The sequence below is a fragment of the Durio zibethinus genome, chromosome 12, assembly GCF_047325235.1.
Source record: "Durio zibethinus cultivar Kanyao isolate XHJ-2024 chromosome 12, ASM4732523v1, whole genome shotgun sequence".
NCBI classification, from domain to species: Eukaryota; Viridiplantae; Streptophyta; class Magnoliopsida; order Malvales; family Malvaceae; genus Durio; species Durio zibethinus.
In genome coordinates, this window is record NC_143173.1 from 7841911 (window position 1) to 7867634 (window position 25724).

General features: G+C 32.7%; 2 protein-coding genes across 2 annotated transcripts; both read left to right on the top strand.

The window, feature by feature from the left end:
- Positions 1-6536: 6536 nt before the first annotated feature.
- Positions 6537-10363, top strand: LOC149515642 (3-hydroxy-3-methylglutaryl-coenzyme A reductase 1-like). Its single transcript, XM_089769271.1, has 4 exons — positions 6537-7577; positions 8185-8366; positions 9180-9526; positions 9604-10363. The coding sequence occupies exons 1-4, from the start codon at positions 6685-6687 to the stop codon at positions 9850-9852; spliced, it is 1671 nt and encodes a 556-aa protein (XP_089625397.1). The 5' UTR covers positions 6537-6684; the 3' UTR covers positions 9853-10363.
- Positions 10364-19001: 8638 nt separating this feature from the next.
- LOC111297095 (protein OSB1, mitochondrial-like) lies at positions 19002-21413 on the top strand. Its single transcript, XM_089741768.1, is given in 4 exon segments — positions 19002-20138; positions 20140-20275; positions 20307-20523; positions 21037-21413. Coding segments are annotated over 4 exon segments (936 nt in total). The 5' UTR covers positions 19002-19842; the 3' UTR covers positions 21324-21413.
- Positions 21414-25724: the final 4311 nt, after the last annotated feature.

Genomic DNA, 25724 nt, shown 5'->3' on the forward strand with positions numbered 1-25724 from the left:
GTTTTTCTAAGTGAGATGATACTACATGTTAAGAGACTTGACAAAATAAAACGAAAATGTAGGATAAAAGGATGTTACAAGGTTAGTTCAAAAGAGAATAGAGGAGGATTGGCTGTGATGTGAAAGGAGGACATAGACCTTAAACTACTAAGTTACTTGAGCAACTAACTGTTATGGAGGTTTTTGAGGGTGGGGAGTCATGTGGTTAGCATTTTACAAGGTTTTATGAGGAGTCAAATACAAGGAGGGACTATCATGGAGCTTATTAAGAAACTTAGCAAGTCAGTCAGACAAACCTTAAGTGTGTGCGGGGGATTGTAATGAAATATAGTGGCCACATGAGAAGGTTGGGGTAGGGTGAGACCCGAGAGATGGAGGAATTTAAGGAAGCTCTAACATATGTAGGCCTTGAAGACATTGGTTACAGAGGTACATTGTATACTAGAGGAAAAGAGGAAACGATGGCATGAACAATGTGAGAGAGAGGTTGGATAGAGGGTGGCAAATCAAGGTTGGCTATCTAAGTTTCCATATTACACTCTAGTCCACAGCACAGCTTCAATATCAGACCATAAGCCTATATTATTTGACACCAAAGGAGCCAAATTGAACGGGGATAGAAAGAGGGGGAATAGAAGGTTCCACTTTAAAGCTATGTGGACGAAAGACAGTGAATGTGAAGAAGTGATCTAATCGGCCTGGAGTGGGGACTACCAAAATAACGTGAGACACACAAATTGATGCCACAGGCAAGAAGTTGAGGGCATGGCATGGGAAAAAATATCAATGCATGAAGGCCAAATTGATAAGTAACACAGGAACCTTTAAAAGGCCGAAAGCCTTCCAGCTAATGATGACAACTTACAGCTAATAAAAGGCCTAAAGAGTAAGCTGAATGATATGCTTGATAAGGAGGAAACTTTCTAGGCCCAGCGTGCACGGATTTAATGGTTGAGGGAGGGTGATCGGAATACTGTGTTCTTCCATGCTAAGGTTAACCAAAGACAACGAAGAAACACCATCACAGGCTTACTCGACAATAATAGTGAATGAAAAGAGGATGAAGGAAGGATTCAAGACATGGACACTAATTATTTCAGAGAATTGTTTCAGTCTTAAGGTAGTACCACTTCGGAAGACATATTGGAGGCAGTGTATAATAGTGTCATTAGGGAAATGAACGATAGCCTGTTTAGGAGTTCAAGGAGGAGGAGGTGGTATTAGCACTGAAACAAATGCACCCATCAAAGGCACCGGGTCCATATGGAATGCCAGCGCTGTTCTACCAGAAATACTATCACATTGTGGGTAAAGATGTGGTTAAATTCTATTTATATGTTTTGAATGGGGATGAAAGGCTGGAAGAAGTGAATCATACCAACATAATTTTAATTCCAAAAAATAGAGAACCTAGGCATATTACTCATTAGAGGCCCATTAGCCTATGTAACATTATGTACAAGCTTATTGCTAAGGTTCTTGCAAATAGACTTAAATTGGTCCTTCCATGATGCATCAGTGATACACAGAATGCATTCGTGCCGGGATGACTAATAACTAATAATATTCTTGTGGCTTATGAATTGTTGCACACGTTGAATAATAGGCGGTCAAGGAAAATGGGTTCTTTTGCTCTAAAACTGGACATGAGGACGGCGTATGATAGGATGGAGTGGCACTTTCTACAAGCCATGATGGAAAGGTTAGGCTTCCACAATAGATGGGTTTCCTTAATAATGAGGTGTATTATATCGGTTTTGTATTCTTTGTTGTTAATGGTTGAATTACTAACAAGTTCTGGCCAGGAAGAGACCTTAGACAAGGTGATCCACTATCCCTATATTTGTTTCTAATTTGCAGTGAGGGCCTTTCAGCTTTGCTAAGTAAAGCCCAAAGGAAGAGATACATCCAAGGTGCTAAAGCCAGTCGGAGGAGTCCAATGATCAGTCACTTATTTTTCACCGATGATAGCTTGCTCTTTGCAAAGGCTAGAAAGGAGTGAAGGCGAAAAGTTGAAGGACATGCTATAAGCAGGATCAAGACAAAAAATTAACTTCGACAAATTGGCTCTATTTTTCAGCAAGAATACAAGTGCCGAACAAAGAGGGGACATTCAAGGTATCTTTGGGATTCAGGCCAAAACTAATCCTAAAAAATACCTAGGATTGGCGACCATGGTAGGAAGAGCAAGGTTCAGTGCATTCCGAGAGACCAAGGATAAGGTCGGAGCAAAAATGAACGCACAGGAGAATAGGTGACTTTCATATGGGGGTAAGGAGGTTTTTATCAAAGCCATCCTACAAGCTATCCCTTCATATGCCATGAATTATTTCTTGCTGCCTAAGTCTGTATACAAAGGAATTAATAGCATAATCAGAGGGTGTTGGTGGAAACAAGGGGGTGGGCCGAAAGGAGTCAATTGGCTAAAATGGGATGTTTTATGTCAATCGAAAAATAAAGGCCGACAGCGCTTTAGAGAAATGAAAAAGTTCAACAAAGCTATGTTGGGGAAACAGGGTTGGCGGCTCCAAACGCAACCAATAAACCTCGTGACGCAGGTTCTTAAAGCAAAGTATTTCCCACACAAAGATTACGTGCATGCCAGTCTTGTTAGTTCCCCCTCACTCACGTGGAGAAGTTTGCGGTCTGTCAGGGAACTGGTGGAGAAAGGGCTTCGTTGGAGTGTGAGAAATGGGGAAAACATTCGTATCTGGGTGGACAAGAGGCTCTTCACCTCACCAAACTTTAAACCGCAGGAAACTGGGGGAGAATTGGACAAGGAACGCAGGGTAGCTGACCAATCAACCTTGAAATTAAAGCCTGGAAATAAGAAAACATTTTCAATATGTTTAGCAAGGAGGATGCACAAGCCATTCGTGCGTTACCAGTTAGCAGGGTAGGGTCCCAAGATGTACAAGTTTGGCATTATGAAAGCACAGGGAACTACACTGTGAGGAGTGGCTATAAGCTTTTAAGCTTTGAGGAGAGTAATGACACAACTCTTCCATTCTTACAGGGGGTTGATTAGTGGTAGCATTTGGAAGATGATATGGAGTGCTAAAGTGCTGAGCAAGATCAAGGTGATAGCTTAGTGCAGCTTGCACAATATTCTTCCTACCATGAAAAATCTCCAGGAGAGGACTGGATGTGCTGGACACTTGTTTCAGATGCGCTGTAGAAAGTGAAACGGTAATTCATGCACTGGGAACCTGCCCAAAGGTGGTTGGGTTATGGGACCTATTGCAAATGGAGCCAGGTGCGGACATCAGCTGGACTGATATGGTGGAATGGTTCCAGCAAACTTGTAAAGGGTTGACGCAAGACCAAATGCAGCTCTTCATGACAACAATCTGTGGCATTTGGGGAGAAAAGAATAAAGTGCTGTATAGGGATAGTGAGAGGAATGAATAAGACCTAGTGTACTTCATAAAGAAATACATTGAAGAGTATAATGAAGCCCAGACAAAGATGACTAGAGCAAGTGGAGTGATGAGGGGCTAGACACCACCTGATCTAGGATGGGTTAAAGTAAACTTTTATGGAGCCTTTGATAGCCAGCAAAAAAAAAGAGGGGTGGGCGTTGTAGTAAGGGACTCCACAAGTGCGTTCCTGGCGCTTTATCTAAAAGTATAGCGTTGGTGATGAACCTTTTTCAGGCTGAAGGAAGAGTTGCGGTAGCTGCACTCTCATTCGTATCGGAGTTGGGGTGCAGGCGAGTGATTTTGGAGGGTGACAGCCTTACTGTCATTAGGAAACTGCAAAGCATGCAGCCAAATCTATCTCCGATTGGTATCCTAGTAGAAGAAGGGAAACACAGGTTGGCTTGTCTGGAGTGGAGAAATATCAGGCATGTTCACAAGCAGGGGAATATGGCAGCACATTGTCAGGCAAAACATAGCCTTCTTTTAGTAGAGGAACAAATCTGGGTTGAAGATCCCCCCCCGTTTTCTTTTGTCTTATCTTCAAAATGATTGTAATGTCTTAGTTTAAACGAAGAAGTAGCCCTATTATTCAAAAAAAAAAAATTATAGTAATTTTTTCCTCTTTCCTTTTTTTCATATAGTATTTTTTTTCTTTTGCCTTTATTTCATTCTTTTATTTTTCTTAAACATTGATAATTTTTGAACTGCAACGAAGCAATATATATATATATATATATATATATATATAGATTAAGTTACATTAAAAAAGTTTTATATTTTTTAATCATTGATTTTAATAAATTTAAAAAATGAAATTAAATAAATTTTTTTCTTTTTTCAACTTATCTTTTTTATTTCTTATATTCATTAAAATTAATTATTAAAAAATATAAATTTTTTTAATTTTATACTAATGCAAATTCTCGTATAATATATATACATATAAAAGAATACTAGCATTTTCCCTATAAGAAAGCTGAGGTTAACTTGTTAAAATTGAAAAATCAATGTAGAATGGAGATAAATTAATTAAAATCTTTAATATTAAATTAATTTTATTACATTAAGTGCATAGCATATGAACATACATACTCCAAATTTGCTTTCGTCATCTTTGGTCTCTAAGACATTCCAAATGTAAAAGAAGGATTTTCCTTATAAAAGAAGAGGGAGGTGCCAGGCTGCATGTTTGGAATAATTGGCGGCAATTATTTGAGAGAAGTGTAACATGTGGTTGTAATTCTTCTATTCTTACCTGTAAATCATGTGATGAGAAGACAAGAAAACAGAGGAACAGGGCCCACCCTGCCCATCTTTAAATCCCACTCGCATATTTGTAATTACGCCTCTCACGATACGGCTAATTCGCTCGGCTCGTCATGTGTTAGTTATATCCGAATTAAATTTAAAAAAAAAAAATTTTAAGTGTGTGATTTATGAGTATATTTTATTATTAAAAATATTTTTTTATTTAATTTTAATTTAGAAATACATTTAAAAATTTTTAATTTTAAAATGTTTCAAAAATATATTTTAAAATATGAAACATTAATTTAAAATTATTTCTAAATATTTTGATAGTAAAATTAAATAAATTAGCCAAAATGACTTTTAATGAATCGATAAAATCTTGGACAAATATTTTTGAAACGTCAACTGAATTAGATGCTGATCAAACAAAGCGTAAACACTCATGTTATAACTAGTTGCCTAGTGGGGAAGAATATGAAATTTAACCGTAGCAAACTGGCACGTACTTAAAAGGGTAAAAAATAAATAAATAAATAATTAATTAATTAACAGGATCTTAAATTTAATTATTTATGTATTTATATCATATAAAATATTAATAATTTATATATTTTTATAATATTTTATATAAAAATTATATATTATAATTTGTGTCGATATAAACATATAAAATATATTTTTTAATTTTATCAAATCTATTTATAATTTTTTTAAAATTTAAAATTATATAAATTTTATTTATTTTATTCGTATCGATTTTATATCATATCATCATATCTTATTTTAATTTATCACATCTACATATTATTTAATAAAAAATGTGATTCGTCTTTTAATATTATGATTTTAGTGATTGAATTTGATCGATGATAATTGTAATGATTAAATTTATAATTAATAATTTTCTTTGTTATGAATTTATTTTCACTTATACACGGTAAACACATTAAATTGTAATTTTTTATATAATTAATATTTTTTCTTTTTGATGATTTTTTTTCACCTATATACATCGTGTACACATTAAATTGTAATTTCTCTTTTTATCAAAGCATATCATGTTATCAAATTGGATTTGATTAGATTATGATTGATGACTATGATTTCCATTTTAGATCCTGAAGTTATAAAGTCCGATGGATTTGGGGTATTGTAATTTATTAATAATTTAGTTTATGGATTTTGGGAATAAAAATTTCTTAATAAATCATTTGTTATAATCAAAATTTTAATATTATTAATAGTAAAAGTGATAACGATTTAAATAGAAATAGATTTTGTTTTTTTTATAGTTCACCTGTTATGGGTTTTCAAAATTCAATTTGAATCTAAATTAATTTTTTTAAAATTGATTTAATTTAAATCAAATTTTATTAATTTGATACATAAATTTTTGAAATTTATTTTTTAATTTTTTGCTATTATTTTAATATAAATTTTAATATATTAAAATAAATATTTTTATTTTATAAAATTTTAAAAATATAAAAATAATAAAAATTATAATTCAATTTAATTCAAATTTTTTTGATTTAAAATTTGATTTGAACCTGATAAAAATATTTAATATTTAAATTTAATTTAAATTAAATAAAAAAAATTTAACAAAACACCATATTTCAACTCTTTTTTTTTTTTCACTCTGAGTAGTACTTATGGGTAAGATTACCAAAAAATATAATAAAATAAAATAAAATAAAAAGACGATTGAGGCATGCAAATGCAAATGCAAAGGTGGAAAAGTGAATTGTAATTGTAAGCGGGCAGTCCAAACAAACACACACCTAAGAGTGGAGAGCTGAGTTTTCACGTGTGACCCCACTCTATTCCTATAAAAACAAAATTAAAATAGTCGCATTGGCCATCGGCTCCTCATTTATCGCTTCTACTTTCTGCGTAATTTTCTCCCCTTCTTCCTTCCTTACTTCGTTCTTGAGTGTAGTATTTGTAGTCACTACTCTCTCACACGCTCTAACTAAAGCGCCTTTCTTTTCGGCCGGAATTTTTCGAAATGGATGTCCGCCGCCGACTTTTAAAATCATCCCGATCAGCTGCCACGGAGCAGCAATCACCAGCATCCAAGGCATCAGACGCACTCCCGCTCCCTCTTTACCTGACAAACGCCATTTTCTTCACGCTTTTCTTCTCGGTGGCTTACTACCTGCTGTTCAGGTGGCGAGACAAGATCCGCAACTCCATTCCTCTCCACATAGTCACTTTTTCCGAACTGGCTGCCATTCTCTCTCTCATCGCCTCCTTCATATACCTCCTCGGTTTCTTCGGCATTGACTTTGTCCAGTCCTTCATTGCACGCGCCTCCAATGACGCTTGGGACCTTGACGACGACGTCGACGATCCCCGGCACCGACTGCTGACTTGCCCTCCCTCTATTCCTGACCATCTAATTTCGGCGGTTTCCTCTGCCGAAGACGAAGAAATCGTAGAATGGGTTATAAAGGGGACGCTCCCCTCACACTCGCTCGAAGAAAAACTTGGAGACTGCAAAAGAGCGGTCCGCATTCGAAGAGAGGCTTTGCAGAGGATTACTGGGAGGTCATTGCAGGGCTTACCTTTGGATGGCTTCGATTATGACTCCATTCTGAAGCAATGCTGCGAAATGCCAGTAGGCTACGTGCAGATACCGGTGGGGATTGCAGGGCCATTGCTCCTCGATGGTTTCCTGTACTCTGTCCCCATGGCTACCACGGAGGGCTGCCTGGTTGCCAGCGCCAACCGAGGATTCAAGGGCATCTATGCATCCGGTGGGGCCACCAGCACCATCTTGAGGGACGGTATGACCAGAGCTCCAGTCGTCAGGTTCCCCTCTGCCGCCAGAGCTTGCCATCTCAAGTTTTTCCTCGAGAATCCTTCAAATTTTCAGATCTTGGCCGACGAATTTAACAAGTAACATAACAAACTTATGTCTTCAAATGCTTCTTTATTGTTTTTCTTATATGATAGTAAATTTCATTAATCATTTTCGTGGCTTAGGATTTATGACTCTATGTTCATGCAATCTGATTCTATATGTCTCAATCTTGTGGGTCTGTTGCGTTGATATTGATGGGTATTTACAATTTAACGCTTTCCTTATGACTTTTGCTACAGAAGGTTTTTGTGTGTTTAACCCTCATCAAATTTTTGAATCGATTTGATGCTCGGCGAATCACAGAAGCTTAAAAATTTCATGAGTAGATTCATATGTTTGTGATATTTTGATGTCAATTTAGCTATGAATAAGGGAATCGACATTGAATTGTTATGAAGGTAACTTATTTAGATAATTGGATATTTGGCATGTAGATGTCTTATAAAGGGATATAAAAGGGAAAGAAATAATCTACCCGTTTTAATTACTCTACTTTTATTATGCTATACTTGATATTAAACATGCCTTAAAAGGCCTTGCGTGAGCAATGGAAAAGGTTGGGGTGGGGTTGGTTTGTGTTGGGGGTGGTTTAATTTCATATCTGTTCATTGAAGTAGTGATTTATGTTCCATTGGTTGCCAGGTCAAGTAACTTTGCAAGACTTCAGCGTGTCCAATGTTCTGTTGCTGGTAAAAATCTCTATACGAGATTTAGTTGCAGTACAGGGGATGCAATGGGTATGAACATGGTTTCCAAGGGGGTTGAGAACGTCCTTAAATACCTTAAAAGTGATTATCCAGACATGGATATTATTGGTATCTCCGGTAGGTTCATTTCTTATTTGTATCCATTTCTAAGTTTCATCAATGGTTAGTGACACTACTCCATCCTGTGTTGAAAAATTTTCACTACTTTTTTGTAGTTTCAAACAATACTTCTTTATGTCTTATCTTTTGTCTCATCCTTTGGAATTATTAGTTTGATATGTTTTCAACAAAACTATGATCATGATTCCTTTCACTAAGACAGTGTGATATCATCGTAAATAGTAGCTTTACTAAAAAAACCATAATCAAATATAGTCGGAGCATGTTTGTATTTAGAATTTTCCTTAAAAATTTGTCTTTTTTAATAAAAGCATTCTGTACTTTACCTTGACATGAATATACACTAGTTATTCTTCATTGGAAATGTAAACTTGTTTATACTAGTCTTAGCATTTTTGTTTCAGAAACAACATTAAATGTATATTTCTTTTCAAATTATTAGAGTAATTATCATGGTGCCAAAATTTGTTTGCCTTGATTATGCTGTTTCATTGACTGGATATTTCAGCATCAGTATCAGAATTGTGTTCATTTTATTACTATTTCAATTATTGGAGTTAAATTTTTATTTTGATATAGTATCTTTTTTATGTTTAGTTACATTAACATTCCACTTTTTTCATTCATTCTTTCTCTCTCTATTCCTTTTTTTTTTTTTTTTAAGTTGAAATTGTTTTGTAATGGTAATTAAAATTTCTTGTAAGTCTAGTTGACTTGGATTTTTAGATTAACTATGTAGAGTGTTACCTTCACCTAAATGGCAATTACAACATGTTTTTCGTTGTGGTTATATTTTATTTTATTTGCTAGGAAACTTTTGTTCGGACAAGAAACCTGCTGCTATTAACTGGATTGAAGGGCGAGGCAAATCAGTGGTGTGTGAAGCAATTATTAAAGAAGAAGTAGTGAAGAAGGTTTTCAGAACCAATGTTGCTACACTAATAGAGCTCAACATGCTCAAGAACCTTGCTGGTTCAGCTGTTGCTGGTGCTCTTGGTGGATTTAATGCCCATGCAAGCAACATTGTCTCTGCTATCTTCATAGCAACAGGACAAGATCCAGCACAAAATGTTGAGAGCTCCCACTGCATTACCATGATGGAAGCTGTCAATGATGGGAAAGATCTCCACATTTCTGTGACTATGCCTTCCATTGAGGTGATTTAACTTTCTATTTACACAAAGTGAAACTTTTTTTTCTTATTCACCACCAATATGATTTTTGTTCTCATCAGGTGGGCACAATTGGGGGCGGAACTCAACTTGCATCACAGTCTGCATGCCTGAATTTGCTTGGGGTGAAGGGTGCAAATAAAGAATTACCAGGTTCAAACTCAAGGCTCTTGGCAACAATTGTGGCCGGCTCGGTTCTGGCAGGGGAGCTTTCCTTGATGGCTGCAATTGCTGATGGTCAGCTTGTCAAGAGTCACATGAAATATAACAGATCCAGCAAAGATGTATCCAAAGTTGCATCATCAGAGTGAAAGTGGTCCCTGCTTCAAAATGAATTAGAATAAAGAGTTATAACCAGGTTTGATAGGAAACACAGAGTTGGGGTGGCGGAAATCAAAAAATCACTGCTATTGGCATGTGAGATCATTTGGCATATGCTTGGAATAAAAATTGCATTGCACTGCTAGGAAGAAGACAGACAGAAACATGACATACCACTCCATCTGTGGGGGGTATCAATATCAATCGAATCTTTTACCAATCTGAAACAGTCCCCCACCCAAAACATTTAGTCTTTGTTGTGTCCATCCTGTGAATTTTAATTGCCCTCTCTCCTAGTTAATTTCTTCTACCATGTATTTGTAGTTCTGGAACAAGGTGTCAGACTCTGGACCACTGGTTTTTACTTTTATTGCATCGTAGAAAGGAATGGAACTTGGTAAAAAAATTCAGTTGTTGTGGTAATGGGATGTAATTATTCTAGAAATGATTTGTGCAAGTTTGACAATATTGTGTTTATGGTATGGAGGATAATTTGAATGAGTGAAGAAGCTCACGTTTGTTCAAGTCCAAAGATGGCAATCTATGGACTGTGTTGTTGTGCTTGCGTTATGCAATCTTCTACAACTATTCTTATTTTTGAGTTCTAACTTCTTGGGATGTCCAAGGGCAATTTTGCCTTATTGTTGAATTGTGATTGACGAGTATATCTTGAAAGTATAAACAATATACATCAATGCCGGTTGACACAAGTGATAAGGAATTTTATTTTATTTTTAAATAAAATTTTAATTTCAAATTTTATAAATAAAAAATATAAATTTGAAAGAGTTTTTTTTTTTTTTTTTTTTTTTTTTTTTTTTTTAAATTTGATTCAATTCAAGTCTGAATTAATCAATTTACAATGATTACAGCACATTGAAGGTTTTAAACCAAAAAAAATATAAAAAATACATTATCTTTTTTCTCAAACCATAACAATTTAAAAAATTTATTTCCTGAATTATTGTACTTTTAAACTTATTTTTTAATTTCTGGTACTTCTTGCAATGTCATTCCAATCATTAACAATTGTTAACGTGATTTTCTATCTCTCTCCATCCGTTTTGCTCTTATTGTACTGTTCTTTTCTTTTATTTTTTTGTTAGTTAATTTCTCTTCTCTTCTAGTCTTTAAACATGATATTGAAGAAACTTACAATACGTGCCACCTTTTCCTATCCGCTTTGTCCCTCAATCTCTTTTTTCTGTTTTTAATTTGTATGCTGAAGTCATACAGAGTGTTGCTCAATTGCTATGAACAAGGGCTGATGAATTCAGGCAAGCTGGGAAGAATTGCTAAAAAATCACTCATTGAAAAAGAAAAAATTTGGGGCCATGATTTTGGAAGTGAAGTCCTTCACAGATGGAGAGTTTGTAGAAAGGGTGCGTTCTAATAATTCTAATAATCACCGATAATAGTAAAATAAAAAATTATTATTGTAAATTTTTTTTTTATATATTTAGATTATTAAAATTTGAATCTTAATTATTTAAATTTAAAAAATATAAAATTTATCAATAAATCACATAATAATAATAATTATCATTATATATTCCATCTTAATATAATAAAAAAATTACTGTATTTTTTATGATCTAACAAGATTTTTTTTTGGACCCATAATATTTGCTCTATTGTGACAAAACATTCCTCAATTGTTTCTCAAAGTGAATTTAATTGATTATAATTGTTCAAAAATAAGTAATATATTAAATTCATTTCTTTCACACAAATTGATACATGATAGTTTTGGAATGATACTAGAAAATTTGCCCACACCTCGTTGTGGCATAAAAATTTTTATTATATATTTAAATTAATATAATTAATTAAATTTCTTAAGAGTTTATTTTGACAAAATAAAATATAATATAAAAAATTAAATTAGTACTTAAAACATAAAAATTAGATCCATTTTTATCTTTAAAAACCCACAATATAATTCCAAAGGTTCATAATTTATATCCTTTACTCAAAGAACTTCCTTACAAAAACAAAGCAAATAAATGATTATGTATTTCCCTATAGAAACGAAGCAAATAAAATATTATGCATTTCGGGTTGCTAAAATGGAAACCTCATGATTTTACTTGTCTAGCATTCACTAATCTCAACTCAAATCAATTCATTTTCCCATTGTGTATAGATCAAATTAATCAAATGGCTACCGACTAGCTTCATAATTTAAATACTCTGTAACACTGATGCTCTTCATCAAAGTCCAGTTTTCATCAATCGTTTTCACCAATCCCAAAAAGAGTAGATGAAAACACCATCTGAAATAGAAAATATTTTATTTAAACCTTTAAAAATGCATAAACCAACTCCATTGGTTAAAGAATTAACACAGGCAAACAACACATGGAGAGTATAAGACATAAACTTTGCATATAACCATGGTGGCCAGTTAAAGACAATTCAATTATAAAAAAATTAGTATGCCATAAAGTCCATTTAATGCCTAAGACTAAAAGAAGGCATAAAACAAACTAAATTACTATATCCAATACTAAAATTCAACTTAAAATGTAAATAAAGGGCATAAATTATCACATTATACATTTTAATACAATTCATTTGCATAAAGAAGATCAAAGACTAAAAGACTAAAAGAAGATACATTTACAGTATAGATGATATGAGTTTAATTAGAATTCAAAATTTAATTCAATTTATTTATGCGATTAGTTTCAAGAGATTTTATCTTATGTATTTGAAATTTAAATTTTAACATCGATAATTTTTTTATCCTCAAATTACGATATTTTTAACATTAAAAAAAACGTGATTGGGCGTAATGAAACCAATTTATGTCTGTTTAATTGATTCTTTTGTCTTTTATATTTTTTATATATATTTTGAAATACTATATAATTTGTAAATAAATGCTTTTAATTAATTAAAAAAAGAGTTTTGCATTTTTTTTTAAACCTTCCACTAGTTCATGTTCTTAACACAACCACACGTAAGGAAAGGAAGTCTGAAGTTAAACTGCTTGTGTAAGAAAGGTATTCTTAATCCGTATACCTTTTATGTATTCAGACCTGTAGAGCTTATTTGGATGCTTGTCCAACCCTCTGCATAATGAAAAAAAATCATCCCAACACGTTTTTTTTTTTCTGAGTTTCAGAACCATGTACATCGTCTCATGAATTAATTTGCATAACCAAGCCATAGATGAGGTGAATGGCAAAGACTAAATTCCTCCCAAAGCCACTTTAAAGGTATACAAACGATACGACAACTAGACCAACACTGGTAAAAATCCTAAAATGTTTGATATATATGCACCGAAATTGCCAGAAAAGATGAACAATGGCATTAGCATTTTCCTATCTTAATCTAAAGCAACGTAAAAAGTTACACGCTTAATTACAATAGCATTATTTCTTTCTAAAAAGTCCATTTGTACAATCACACCACAGGCAAGGTTCAAGTTCAACCACATAGAAACTGAGCAAATGTGTACACTTAAGGTTTTTTTTTTAAGTAAAAGGAAAACATGCATCAGATTTTATTTAGTTTAGGGCCAAACCAATTGGACTTGATTCGATCTAAGTCCAATTGTTGAATTTTGGTTTTTATTTATGAATATTTATTTATTTATTTATTTATCTTTCCTTTTATTATTAACTGTATTAAAATATTTTTTTATTTTTTACTTTATCATGTTTGTTTATCTTTTGAATTAATTTATCTGTTTAGTTTTATTTATTTTCATGCTTATTTATCTTTTAAATTAAGTTTTATTTATCCTCTTTTTTATTAGTTAAATTATCTGTTAAACAATAAATTGAGATTAGGATTATTGATAAACCAGAAAGTAAGTGATAATCTCGACTTTAAATTGAGTTGGCGTTGATCTTAAATTCTCTTAATTTGTCCTCTATAAAGGACCTGCAATCAACAACAATGATCACATAGTAATTACAGAAAAAAAGCAGCCCGCCAAAAAGAAAAACCACCTTCCTCCAAGCCACTACCACCACTAAATCTGCCATAACAACTTAGCGCCAACCACAACTGCAACTCAACCTTAGCACCAACTCAATGACCCATTCACTATTGCCACCACAAGAATCTAACCCCTACACCAAAAGAACGCAGAACCAAGAACCATCATAAAGACAGCCAAACTTAATTCCTGCAAAACCCAAGAAGCACCACAATAGATAGAAGCATTACACCATACTTCTAGCTTAATTCCCAGAAAACCCATTCCCAGCAGCAAAGACAATTACACAAGAAAAAAACTCAAACATAACAAACCCAGAGAATTTTCGGTTGGGGGTTTGAGTCATTTTTACATATCGGGGTTGTCCAAGAGGAGAGAAATAAGACCTTAGGAAACGGACAGGTAGTTAGAGCAGCGGCAACAACGGTGGCATTTGTGGTGGTTGATGGGATTCTTGGAGATTAGAATGGTGAAGAGGAAGAGAACGATGATTACACCAGCATACTAAAAGTTTAAAGGAATCGAATGGTTGGAAGAGGCTGAGATGGCAGTGGATGGCCGCGACCTCATTCTCAGATCCAGGCCGTTAGGAAACGATTTGCGAAAAATTGTGTCCAGATTCGAGATAAGGGAGTCAATAAGAAGTGAAAGTAAAATTTTGGGCCTGATCAGACTCCAGCCAATGGTGGAGTGTGGCAACCAGCGGCGGCACCGTGACCAACAGCGGCGGGAATCCCAGAGGAGAGAGAGGCTCTGGCGAAAGAGCGAGTAGAGAGAAAAAGAGTAAGGGAAAATATATAATTTTTTGGACTTTTGCCTTTATATAGGCCCACCAAAACAGCGCCGTTTGATTAAAAGAAAAATGAGCTAAACCGGATTAAACCAGTGAACCACCCGAACCGAATCGAACCGGTTGACCTAGTGACCTGAATTTTTCAAATTTTGGTTTTTTTTTTTTTTTTTAATTTTTAAATGTTTTATTTATGTATTTATTTATTTTTGCTTTGGCAGAGTGATTCCTAGTAACTCATTAGACGGATTAACAACAATTTCTATACAACTACCATAAGAAGGAATGGGACTGCTGCTCGCTCTCTTCCTGGAGAAGGGGATGTGGAATCAGCTAGCTGCTCTTGCTGTCTTTCTTGGGAAGAATCCCAGTAAAGCTATCGCATTAAATCCGCAACGTGAAGTATGCTCTTTCATAAGATGCTTTTCATTGCATTTCTTTGACGGTTGCTGAACCTATGTTCATGTTTATTTTCTTGTGAATTTATTTATTAATAAAAAGGTTTTCTTTTAAAAATAATAACAATAATAATTTTTTAAAAAATAAAATAAATTAAAAAAAAAAAAACCTTACAAAAAAGTTGGATTATACCTTTTGTGTCACTTCCAATTCCTATTTTAATAAGAATGGGACTCTTACTTTTTCCGACGGCAACAAAAAATTTTCGTCGTATGTGGGTTTTTTTTATTATTTTATTATTAAGTATAGTTATGATTTTTTTGGTCTATCTATTTATTGAGTAAATAAATAGAAGTTTTATCTATCAATATGGATGGTCTTAATTCGATATGAAAATTTTTTTTATTTTTTATATTTTTTCAAAAAAAAAGTTAAATTATGTATCGAAAGAGTAGTATAAGAGAAGGGCATTTCCAATTTAATCTTAGCTATCGTGGGCCCATCTCAGGCGTCACAAACTTTTTTTTCTTTTCTTACCAGAGGCTATTAACAATATTTATGTTATGAAAGAGTACGAAAAAAAAAAGATTATTTTTTTTTTTTTGAAAAAAAAAAGAAACTTTGGGATTGTTGAATCACATACGAAATAAATATATAAAACAACGGAGCCATCATAGTATTTTTAAACTTTTCTGAAAAAAAAGATGGTAATTGGATTATTTATTAATCTGGGAAGTTTTAAAAAAAATGAATTTTGCATAAAACCTTTCTCAACATATTAACATATCGGAGACCTTTAATTTTATTTTCAAAATAAGATTTTAACAATATATTGGAATACCTAAAGCTTTATCAACATATTAAAAAGCTTGTGATTTTAGATAAATAAAGTATTACTAACATATTAGATAACTTTATAAATTTTAAAAATTAAGTTTAAAAAAAATAAATAATTTTTATAAAATTTTATCAATATATTGAAAAAGATAAAAAATTTTACTAATATATTGAAAGATATTTATGAAAGAAAATGCTATTATGAAAATCAATTTTGAATTATAAAAATATTAATAAATCTGATAACAAAACCTCTTCAAAACATGATAAATAATCTTTTTGAATATTTTTGAAATGAGAACATGTTTTTAAATTATTACAAATATATTGTAGTAATTTGAGAATAATTTTTAATATTAAATTATTTGATAAAATTTTTTAAGTCTTTTTGATAGCATGAAATCAAACTGATACTATCCTTCGATGGATATTGTAAGAGTGTTATAATTTTTTTCACACATAATCATACTTTCAAATCTAATTCTAATTTTATAGATTTGAATTTACTTTTTAAAATAACTTAAATTAAGTTTAAAACTTTTCTTTAAAATGAAATAAATTCAAAAAAAAAATTGATGACGACTCTTTAAATCATGTTTAACGATATACTCACGAATTTATATGCTATAACAACCAACAAAATAAATAGTCAATTAATAAAAAAAGTTTAAAAAATTGATTATCTCTTCTTCTTTCTCTTCCTTCTTACCTCTTGTTAAATACTTACAACCTTCATAAAAGAGTAAACCCCAACTGTTAAAGAAACAATCACAAACAGCAACAAGCAGAAAATATTAATTCAATTAAAAAAAAAAGTGAAAATTTAAGCATTTCAAAGAAATGGGTTTTTCAAAAATAAGCAACTAAACAATTAAAAAGATATAAAAAAAAAAAAACACTTACATGCTCTTTTTTTCCATTTAGATAGGTTCATGGGATCTTCCCTAAAATTCACTTTTAGAGGTCCATAATGATTTGCAACACAACCTAATCATCAAAAAAAAGTTTTAAATTCTATTTTTTTTTATTGAAATTAGCTCAAAAGGAAGAAATACATGATTTTTGTTATCATGGTTATAAAGAAGTGTGCGAGGGTAGTACCACCGCAAACGTTGGCAAGTCTGCCGCGGTGAATGAGGGTAGCAACTTGAGGAGTTGAATCACCTGACTTTGGTGAGGACAGCCGAGCCAAATTGGTGGCCTGGCGAGCCCTGGTGATCCAAGCTAACCTAGTTTTGGTGCAAGCTGCTCTCAACACCATGTTTATTGCAAAGCCGAGGAAAAAATGAAAATAATATATGTTTGTCCAGAGATGATCCACAAAATGGCTCTTCAACCAATGTCTTTATGGTGTCATCCATTACTAATAGTCCTCTGCCTCAATGACTTTTCTTTCAAGAAAGGTTGGACCTAGTTTTAAAGATTTCATTTCCAGCAAAGAGGCTAAATACCAACTTAACCTTACAAAGAACCAAACATGAAACATCAATCCACCGATCAAGACCAAAACTCAGCGATCATCATTTCTGAAGCTTGGTGTGGGGGTATAGTCCCAAAATATGCTCTGGCATGAAGTCATGCCGTGTCGAAATTCCAACAATTGGAGGCCTATACATTCAGCACATGGATAATGAATAGTTAGACGAAATTGCCTACATACATCTCTACAAATGTAAGAGATAAATTTGGGTAATTAGTTCTAGGAGTTAACGCTCCAAATTCCTATGTTCAAAATTTTTTCATGTTAGAAACCTTTCATTCTTACTAAATGTATTTTTTTGAAATAAACAAGCGTACATGCACGCGATAAACCATAAGAGAGACTTACGCCCTGACTCTTTGGTACAACGCACATGTGTCGAAGAAAAAGTTGATGAAAGAGAACTGCAGCTTTGGCAAGTGACATGGTCTCAACCACTGTGTACAGTGATGCATTGGTGATAGGATGGAGATCAACAAACATGTCCTATCCTCCTCTCGAACATCTTTAAAAAATCTTAATAGTCATGTTCTAAATTATAAAATCTCAACAGTCATATTTTAAAGTATAATACTTTTCTTGGCTATGGTTGCTTTATGACTTACTTTTGATTTGTTGTTTATTCTAAAGCATAAAGATCTTAAATATTACCTTTAAAACCATTTATAGAGATAAAGAAGAAAACCCATTTCCCTTGATCCTTTGACTCCATCTTGAAATTATTCATAGGCTGTAGCCATTGTAGCAAAAAAAAAAAAAAAATCTAGACAGCTTCATATGTAACATTTAAAACAACAAAGAAAAAAAAAATAAAAATAGTAAAAATACCTGCAATGGGCAACAGAAAAATACACCTGGCTACCCTTAGATGTAGCCCAACCTTTCAACACATCATGTTCCACTGCAACTATCGCTACTAATTGTAGCAAACAAAAAAAAAAAAAAATCTAAACAAAGCTTCATATGTAATATTTAAAACAATCAAAGAAAAAAAAACGGTTAAAATACTTGCTATGGGCAATAGAAAAACACACCTGGATACCCTTAGATGCAGCCCAATCTTTTAACGCATTAGGTTCCACTGGAACTATTGCTATCAAAGATGATTTCAAACTATCACCTATAAACATATTAAGCAGTCAAGGTAACAAACACTGGTGAAGTTCAACCAAATAATTTATAATCTATTTCCTTATTGGATATAAAAGACTGCGAAGTAAATTTGCATTTTGCATATACATTCTCAGCCTTCTCAGGTGCTATGTATTCACTTGTGCCAACTTAAATATGTTCTTTTTCCTATAATGAATTAATAACTGTGGTCATAAAAGGTTCAGCAGAAAGTTTAACGATATGGATGAAAGCAATCCATGTAGATGATTCATCACCAAAAATAAAAAAACCATAAGAAAATCAGAACATCATTCTCAAATGTTTGAAGAGGTTCTGAATGCAGTCAGCACACACATTAAAAGCCCATTTAAAAAGAAAAAACCCATTAAATTAAACTATTTTCATAACTGAATTAGCTCAATTAAGAGCAAAATCAAAGTAAAAATACCCACAATTAGAATTAGTATTTCACTGTAATCAATAGTAAAACTTCTTGTCACAGAGGTTGAAACCATAAATACCCATCTTTCTCTCAAAAAGCTTCTAGATCTTATAAGGAGTGTTGTTTTGCTAACTACCTTAAAAAGTTAAACCTATGTGACAACAATGAAGAAGCATTGAAACAAACTCAAAACAACAACCAAACTCAATAATCCAAACCCAAAAAAAAGCGAAGAGAGAAGAGAGAGAGCGAGAGATTAAAATTCGAACTTGTACAGGCAGCATTAAGGAGAGGTGAATCAAGAATTGTCTTCCTTCTTTTCTTTCCCTTTTTCTTTCCCGTTGCATGAGTAATAGGCTGGCACTGGAGCTAGAGCTGGAGACAGGGTTTAGGGTTGAGAAAGTGATGTGTTAAAGAGAGAAACTGAAAGCAAAAAGAACGTGAAGCTGATGATGGGATGGAGTTTGTATGCTGCCTCAGCCATGGTTGATGAGTTATGTAATGTTGAAATGGGGTTCGTGAGTTGGTATTTTTAAGGAGATGAGTTTAAATAAATGGAAATGGTGAAGTTGTGAGAATAAAAGTGAATGAAGCTCTTGGAGAAATTTTTTTATGTCAAAAATTACGCATTGATTTTTTTTTTTTTTATATATTGTTAAGCTATCCCTTCGATACAAATGAGGGACAGGTTTTATATTAAGTTATAGATACCATGGTTTGAACGTGATTATAGAGTTTAAGTATGACAGAACAATGTCCTGCTGTAATAGCTGAAAAATTGAATGATGATTGTAAGTTGAATGACTAATGAATCGAACTTTTTTTTTTTTTTTTAAATGTATGACAGAACAATGAGTTGGCACAAGTTCAAGATATTGATAAATAAATTTAAAAGTACAGTTATTTGGGAAATAAATTTTTAAATTACAATGGTTGAATAAAAAGCTCTATTGTTATCTTGAAAATGTATTTCGACTTGATCGTTAGAGAGTTGGATTGCGACCAAAGTACTCCGGCCTCTCAGCTCATTGCCTTTGTCTTACTCGTATCCGATTGGGTGCCAATGTTGATTTTGGCGCTAATCCTCCGAAACAGGTCCCAATTTTCCATGCGAAATCGTACCTATTTCCATTCATCCGTTGCTTCAAACCTTAGATTCTCGAATTCATTCGTCGATGATGACGAGGGAGGCAGCCCCATTTACCGGCTCGCACTTAAATTCCAGCAGCGACGACAGTAGAAGTGCGTGCAGCCTCGGTTGGAACCATATCAGCATCGTAGGAACGGTGGATCGGCCTCTCAAAGTTATTCGGACTACTAAGACCGATAATGTCAGAAACCCCCAAGGTTCTGGCCGCACATTCAAGTCAGTTACTTCCTTTTTTTTTTTTTTTTTTTTTTGACATTTGGCCTTTATATTGAAATTTTAATGTTGGAAAGTTAATTTTAAAGCAGGATATGACAGAAAATGTGGAAAGAGATGGGGAAATGTATGTGAAACATGGTGGTTTTATTTATGTTTTGGGGTATTTAGGGTCTTTCTCTAAGGTTAATGAGGATGGGCAACTCAGATTATATTACGAGGTTCTTCACACAAATAATGCGTTCTTTTTTTTTTTTTTTTTGCCATTGTTTATGTTTCAGGGCATTTAATCAAACTAATAATACCTTGATTAATGTTGGTTTCCTCACCTTTTTGATGAAATGTGATTGTTTACAACTAACCTGATGCATTGAGCTAACAAGATAAATCCAATAGATTTGGTTTAATGCGTGTATTTAGTAGCCTTGTTGTTTTTGCACAAATATGTATGACGTGTGTGGATTCATTTCATGTAATATTTTGTAGGTAATCGTAAAAGAGTTGACTTATGTTGCACAACATGGTCAGAGATCAACTTCCCAAAAAAAAAAAAATACAAGGAATTACAATCAGCGCATGTTTCTGTCTATCATTCTTAATTTGTATGTTTTACTAGTTGTCTGGTTTGTTGTGAAATCATAGTTGGACCTAACCTAGAAAACAGCTTCTTTTTGCTAATTTATATGCCATCTGTGGCCGCTTAACTGAAGATGTCTAGCCTCTCAGAAGTATTATAAATATTTGGTCAATTCTGGAGATAGAGATCCATAATCTTAAGAAAACTGCTAATTATAGAAAAGACACTTAAAATTATTGTCAACTTTGAGGTTTTTGGTTTCTTCATTTGCTCCATGCTTATTGTGTTTTCTTTCTTTCCCTATATATTAAAAGATGTTGGCGACGCTGGTAAGGAGAGATATGAAAGCCAACTTTACTTGTGGCAAGTATTTTTTACCAACCCATTTGAATGGTGGGACAATAGGAAAAGTAAGAAAAATCCAGGGCGGCCAGATTTTAGGCACAAAGATACTGGTGAAGCTCTCTGGCTGAATCCCAATGATCCTCTTTGGCACGAGGCCTAGGTGGTCAAGTTCCCCTGATCGCGTATATGAATGGGTGTATGATCAGTAGGATAAATCTGCAGGACTTGAAGACGAGGAGCAGGTAGTAATATTGGGGGTTCACTGCAGGACAGCTGCAAACTTATAGCATCAGCCAATTGCAAAGAAAGATCTTTAACCTTATTCATCAAATGAAGAACAGTAACAAATGGAAAACATCATGTTATTAATAGGGTATTTAAGGTAATTGTAGAACGAGAGTTATGTGGCTAACTAGGACGGTGGAAATTCTGAGACACTACACCACTTTACAGGTATTATTACTTGTTTTCTTTAGTTGAAATGTTTTATTGTGGAAAATATTACTTATCAATCTAACAATATATCAAAAGTTTTATAAGAAATTTTATTTTTATTAAAATTTTACAATTGAAAAATATGGAAATTTTTTAAAAATACTGAAAATTTCAAAAAATATATAAAAAATGAAAAATTTGAAATTAAAAAAAATGATTGTGTTTTCAGAATTTTTTTTTAAAATTTCAGTTTTTTTTATTTTTAGTTTTTTTAAGTTTTGTAATTTTTTTGAATTTTTTGAATTAAATGTTTGAGTTTTTTTAAATTTTTATAATTTTGAATAATATTTTATATATTTTAAAATTTTTATTTTTAAAAATTTTTATAATTTTTTAAAGTATTTATATTTTTTAAAAAAAAAATTTTATGAAATTTTTTTTTAATATTGATATAATAATTGATGATATAACGTTAATTGATTTTTTTTACACGTATTAATATTTTATTAAATATTTATATTACGTCAATAAATTAATTGATAATATTAATACGAGATATCAGATTAAACGATGGAATAAAAATAAAAATATTAAAATGATAATTTTATTTTCTAAGATCTTAAACTAATAGAAAATGTACAGTAATAATGTGTATTTATCCCATTTTTGTGCCATGCATTCATATTTGAAGGCTTCTAATTTCTTTCTTGTACGTCTTTCACAAAACCAAGTCCCCCGGTGAGACGTGACATGCGACCCTTACAAGTGGATTACTTTGGGTTTGCTTAGATGTGACGATGGAAATAATGGGCTAAATTGTTTATGTGGGCCTTGGGCTATTGCTGATGGGCCATACAATTTTCTTTGGCTTATGCTTCCTATGAAGCAGCAAATAACTTTGTAATTTACTCGATAATATTTTTAAGAGAGCCACCTATTCCTTGGCGCGGGGAAAAGAACACTTTGCGGCAAATTTGAATATACGGTGAATTTTTTTTTGTATTTATGATTATTAAGTTTTGATTTTTGATTGTTTTACTTAAAAGTTCAATATTTTGTTAATAAAACACGTTATTAACAATTTTGATAAAATTAAAAATAAGATAAAATTAATATCGATGATAGGGTGACAGTAAAACTAGATATGACAGACTGACAGTGGGTTCGATTGGAAAAATCTTTTTACACCAATGCCTGCGTAGAGATAATACAAAATAAGTTCATTTTCAAGGTTGAAGAAAAGCAATGAATCAGATCAAGGCAGATATTAAGTAACGGCATCTAGAGCAACATGTGCATAGAATAGAGGATTGACAGGTGCTCCAATAGTTAGAGTCAGAAACTCAAGCAGGAGCTTTCGAAATTTTTCTCAAGGATTCAACGGTGATTGACAGTCCTAACTCCTTAGGCAAAATGTTAAACATGGCACACCAACAGAAACATGGTACTGTTAAATCAAAAGCAATCACTTAAAATTGTTTAAATTTCTTTTTATTTTTTTAATATTTCCTGAAGATATATGTTATCTTACTAATCTCGTTTTGCAAGATTAAAAACTCCACTGACAATCAATCCAATAAGCTTCTTTGCTTTTTAATAGAGATTGTCCTTAGGTAAGTTCTACTTGGCATTTTATACTAGATTACCCTCCAACCTTTTATTTATGTTTGAAGTTAAGATTAGAACAGATTCCCAAGTCTTATTGCTCTTATACTTAGTTTTGTTTGGAAGGAAAACATATTTTTACTTATTGATTCAAAAGTTATGATGCTTAGAAGAAAAAGATATTTACTTAATGATTCAAAAGTTTTGACATCCCATCAAGGTAAAAATGTTTCATTTGGTTTAAATATGTCACTCGCCAGTTCCCATGCATAATCATAACTAGGATTAATATATCAGAATGCACTGATTTTTAACTGTCATCTCATGTTATTGAATCTGTCCAAGTGTTTCTGTTACAACCATTAACATAAATTAGCCAAAAAAAGAAATGAAAGAAAGAGAAGAATCGTGCGCTTTTTTTTTTTTTTTTTCACTATGCAATATGGAAATTTTCTTTTTCTCATCACTGCAATGTTTAACTTCATGTGCAAGGTTCAGCAAAGGAAAATCATTCACCTGTCTTTGAACCATGTTGTCAATACAAACAGTGTCTCACTTTTGATTTTGTTGGGGGAAGGGGGGGGGGTGGCCGGCAGAGAATGAAATTCCATTTACTTATACTGATAAGGGGGCAATGGAATGGGGCAATATCAACCCACATTGCAGTCTCTTATAGATCTTCTCAGTGAAAAGGTGCAACTTCTTCCTAAACAAAATCCGATTTACAGCTGGCATCGTGTTTTCTCATTCTGCTAGAATTTTTTTTTATAGAAAATCGTGCACTATCGGCTGTTTTCTTGATCAATTCTATTGTCTGGTCTCAATACCCTGTCAGGTAAGGTGGAAAGGGGAAGCCAGAAAAATTAATATAGATGTGGGACTGAACATAAACTGCAACAGTATCATTCGCATTCACCCTCACAGCACATATCCAATGGAACTAGGTGTATCTCTCTGCACCGAAGATTTAGTTCTGCATTCGATATACCTAGCTATATTTCTGTAACAGCCAAATCTAATATCGGGATATTCTGAAGATCCATTATGATATATATATATAAAGATCTAAACTTAAATTTGTTAGGTGCCTCTTGTAAGACAAAACCATACATAAGTCTCATTAGATTACTTGCATCTGCGTATTCCTTTCATACTTGTATGCAAGTGCAACAGGATAACTATGTGCAGGATATAGTTGCATTCATGCGCACTTGGACTAGGTAACGAAGATAGGCTAAAAAGAATAACGAGTGATACAATTAACTTCAATTAGATATTCTTGTGGGAATAATGGTGAATGCTATATAGCGATGCTCAGAGATGGAAAGAGTGGTTAGTTCAGTAATTTTGTGGTTGGACCATTATCCCGAATGCATAAAGAGTTTCACCAATTATTGATTGCAACAAGTGGCGGATCAGGGCATTTTATATCTGAAATATACTGTTATTCTTGTGAAATCAATTTATCATATCCTGCTGCAGAACTCTGTGATGCTTTATAGCTTGCATAGAATGTTTTAATAGGCTATAAACAAGGATCTGATTGGTATTTAAATCAGACACTAAGTCAATCTAAACTTGAATAAATATCATGAATTATTTTCTAATATCAAATAAAAGAAAGTCATGCATTAGAAGGGTCAAAAGATAAAGAGTGAATGTAGATTAAAGTACTTACCAAACATTAGGCATGTATTCTGCCGTAGTGGAAAGGTAACCTATCATACTTAGAATTCACCGCAATGGTTTAAGTGAGAAATTTCTTTCCAATCTAGACTAAGGAATAGCGTGACCAATAATGGAAATGATTTTTTTTTTTACACTAATAATAAAATTTTTGAAAGAGTTCCAAATGGAAAACAATCATTGTACCAAGTACCATATCAAGTTTTGATTTCATGAGCTCGATTTGTTGGAGTTACGACCAAACCTTGACATGATTTAATTATAATAAAAAATTTTTAATTTATAAAAAGTGTATGTTTCATCTAATATTTTGATGGGCACAATTATGGTGGGAATGATGTACATAATAAAATTTTCAATTCTAGAGATTATTACTATTTTTTTTATTAATACTATATCTATACACGTGGCAATTGATGGGTTCAATTCTGTCTGAACCCATCAATTGCCGCTTGCATGATTAACGCGACTATCAATTAAAAAAAGTCAAAACATACCAAATTATTAAAAATTAATACATTATTTTAAACCGATATGGTACCATAAATTTAAGTTCTCAATCATGTGGGCTTGAATTTTTAGTGGCTATGAAAAGTTAATATACCCTCCTATCTTCCTCTATTTTCCATTTCTATCTTATTTTGTAAATTTATTTTATTTAACCTTGCTTTCCTTCTCAAGTATGTCGATCATTTTGTTTTTATTTTCCCAATGAAAATTTTTTAATTCGGTTGCCCCCCTCTCCCCCCCCCCCCCCCAAAATAAATCATGAATATACTCATGGTTTAAAAACAATCATAGTCCCCTAACTAATTATACATGCATTTATCATGCA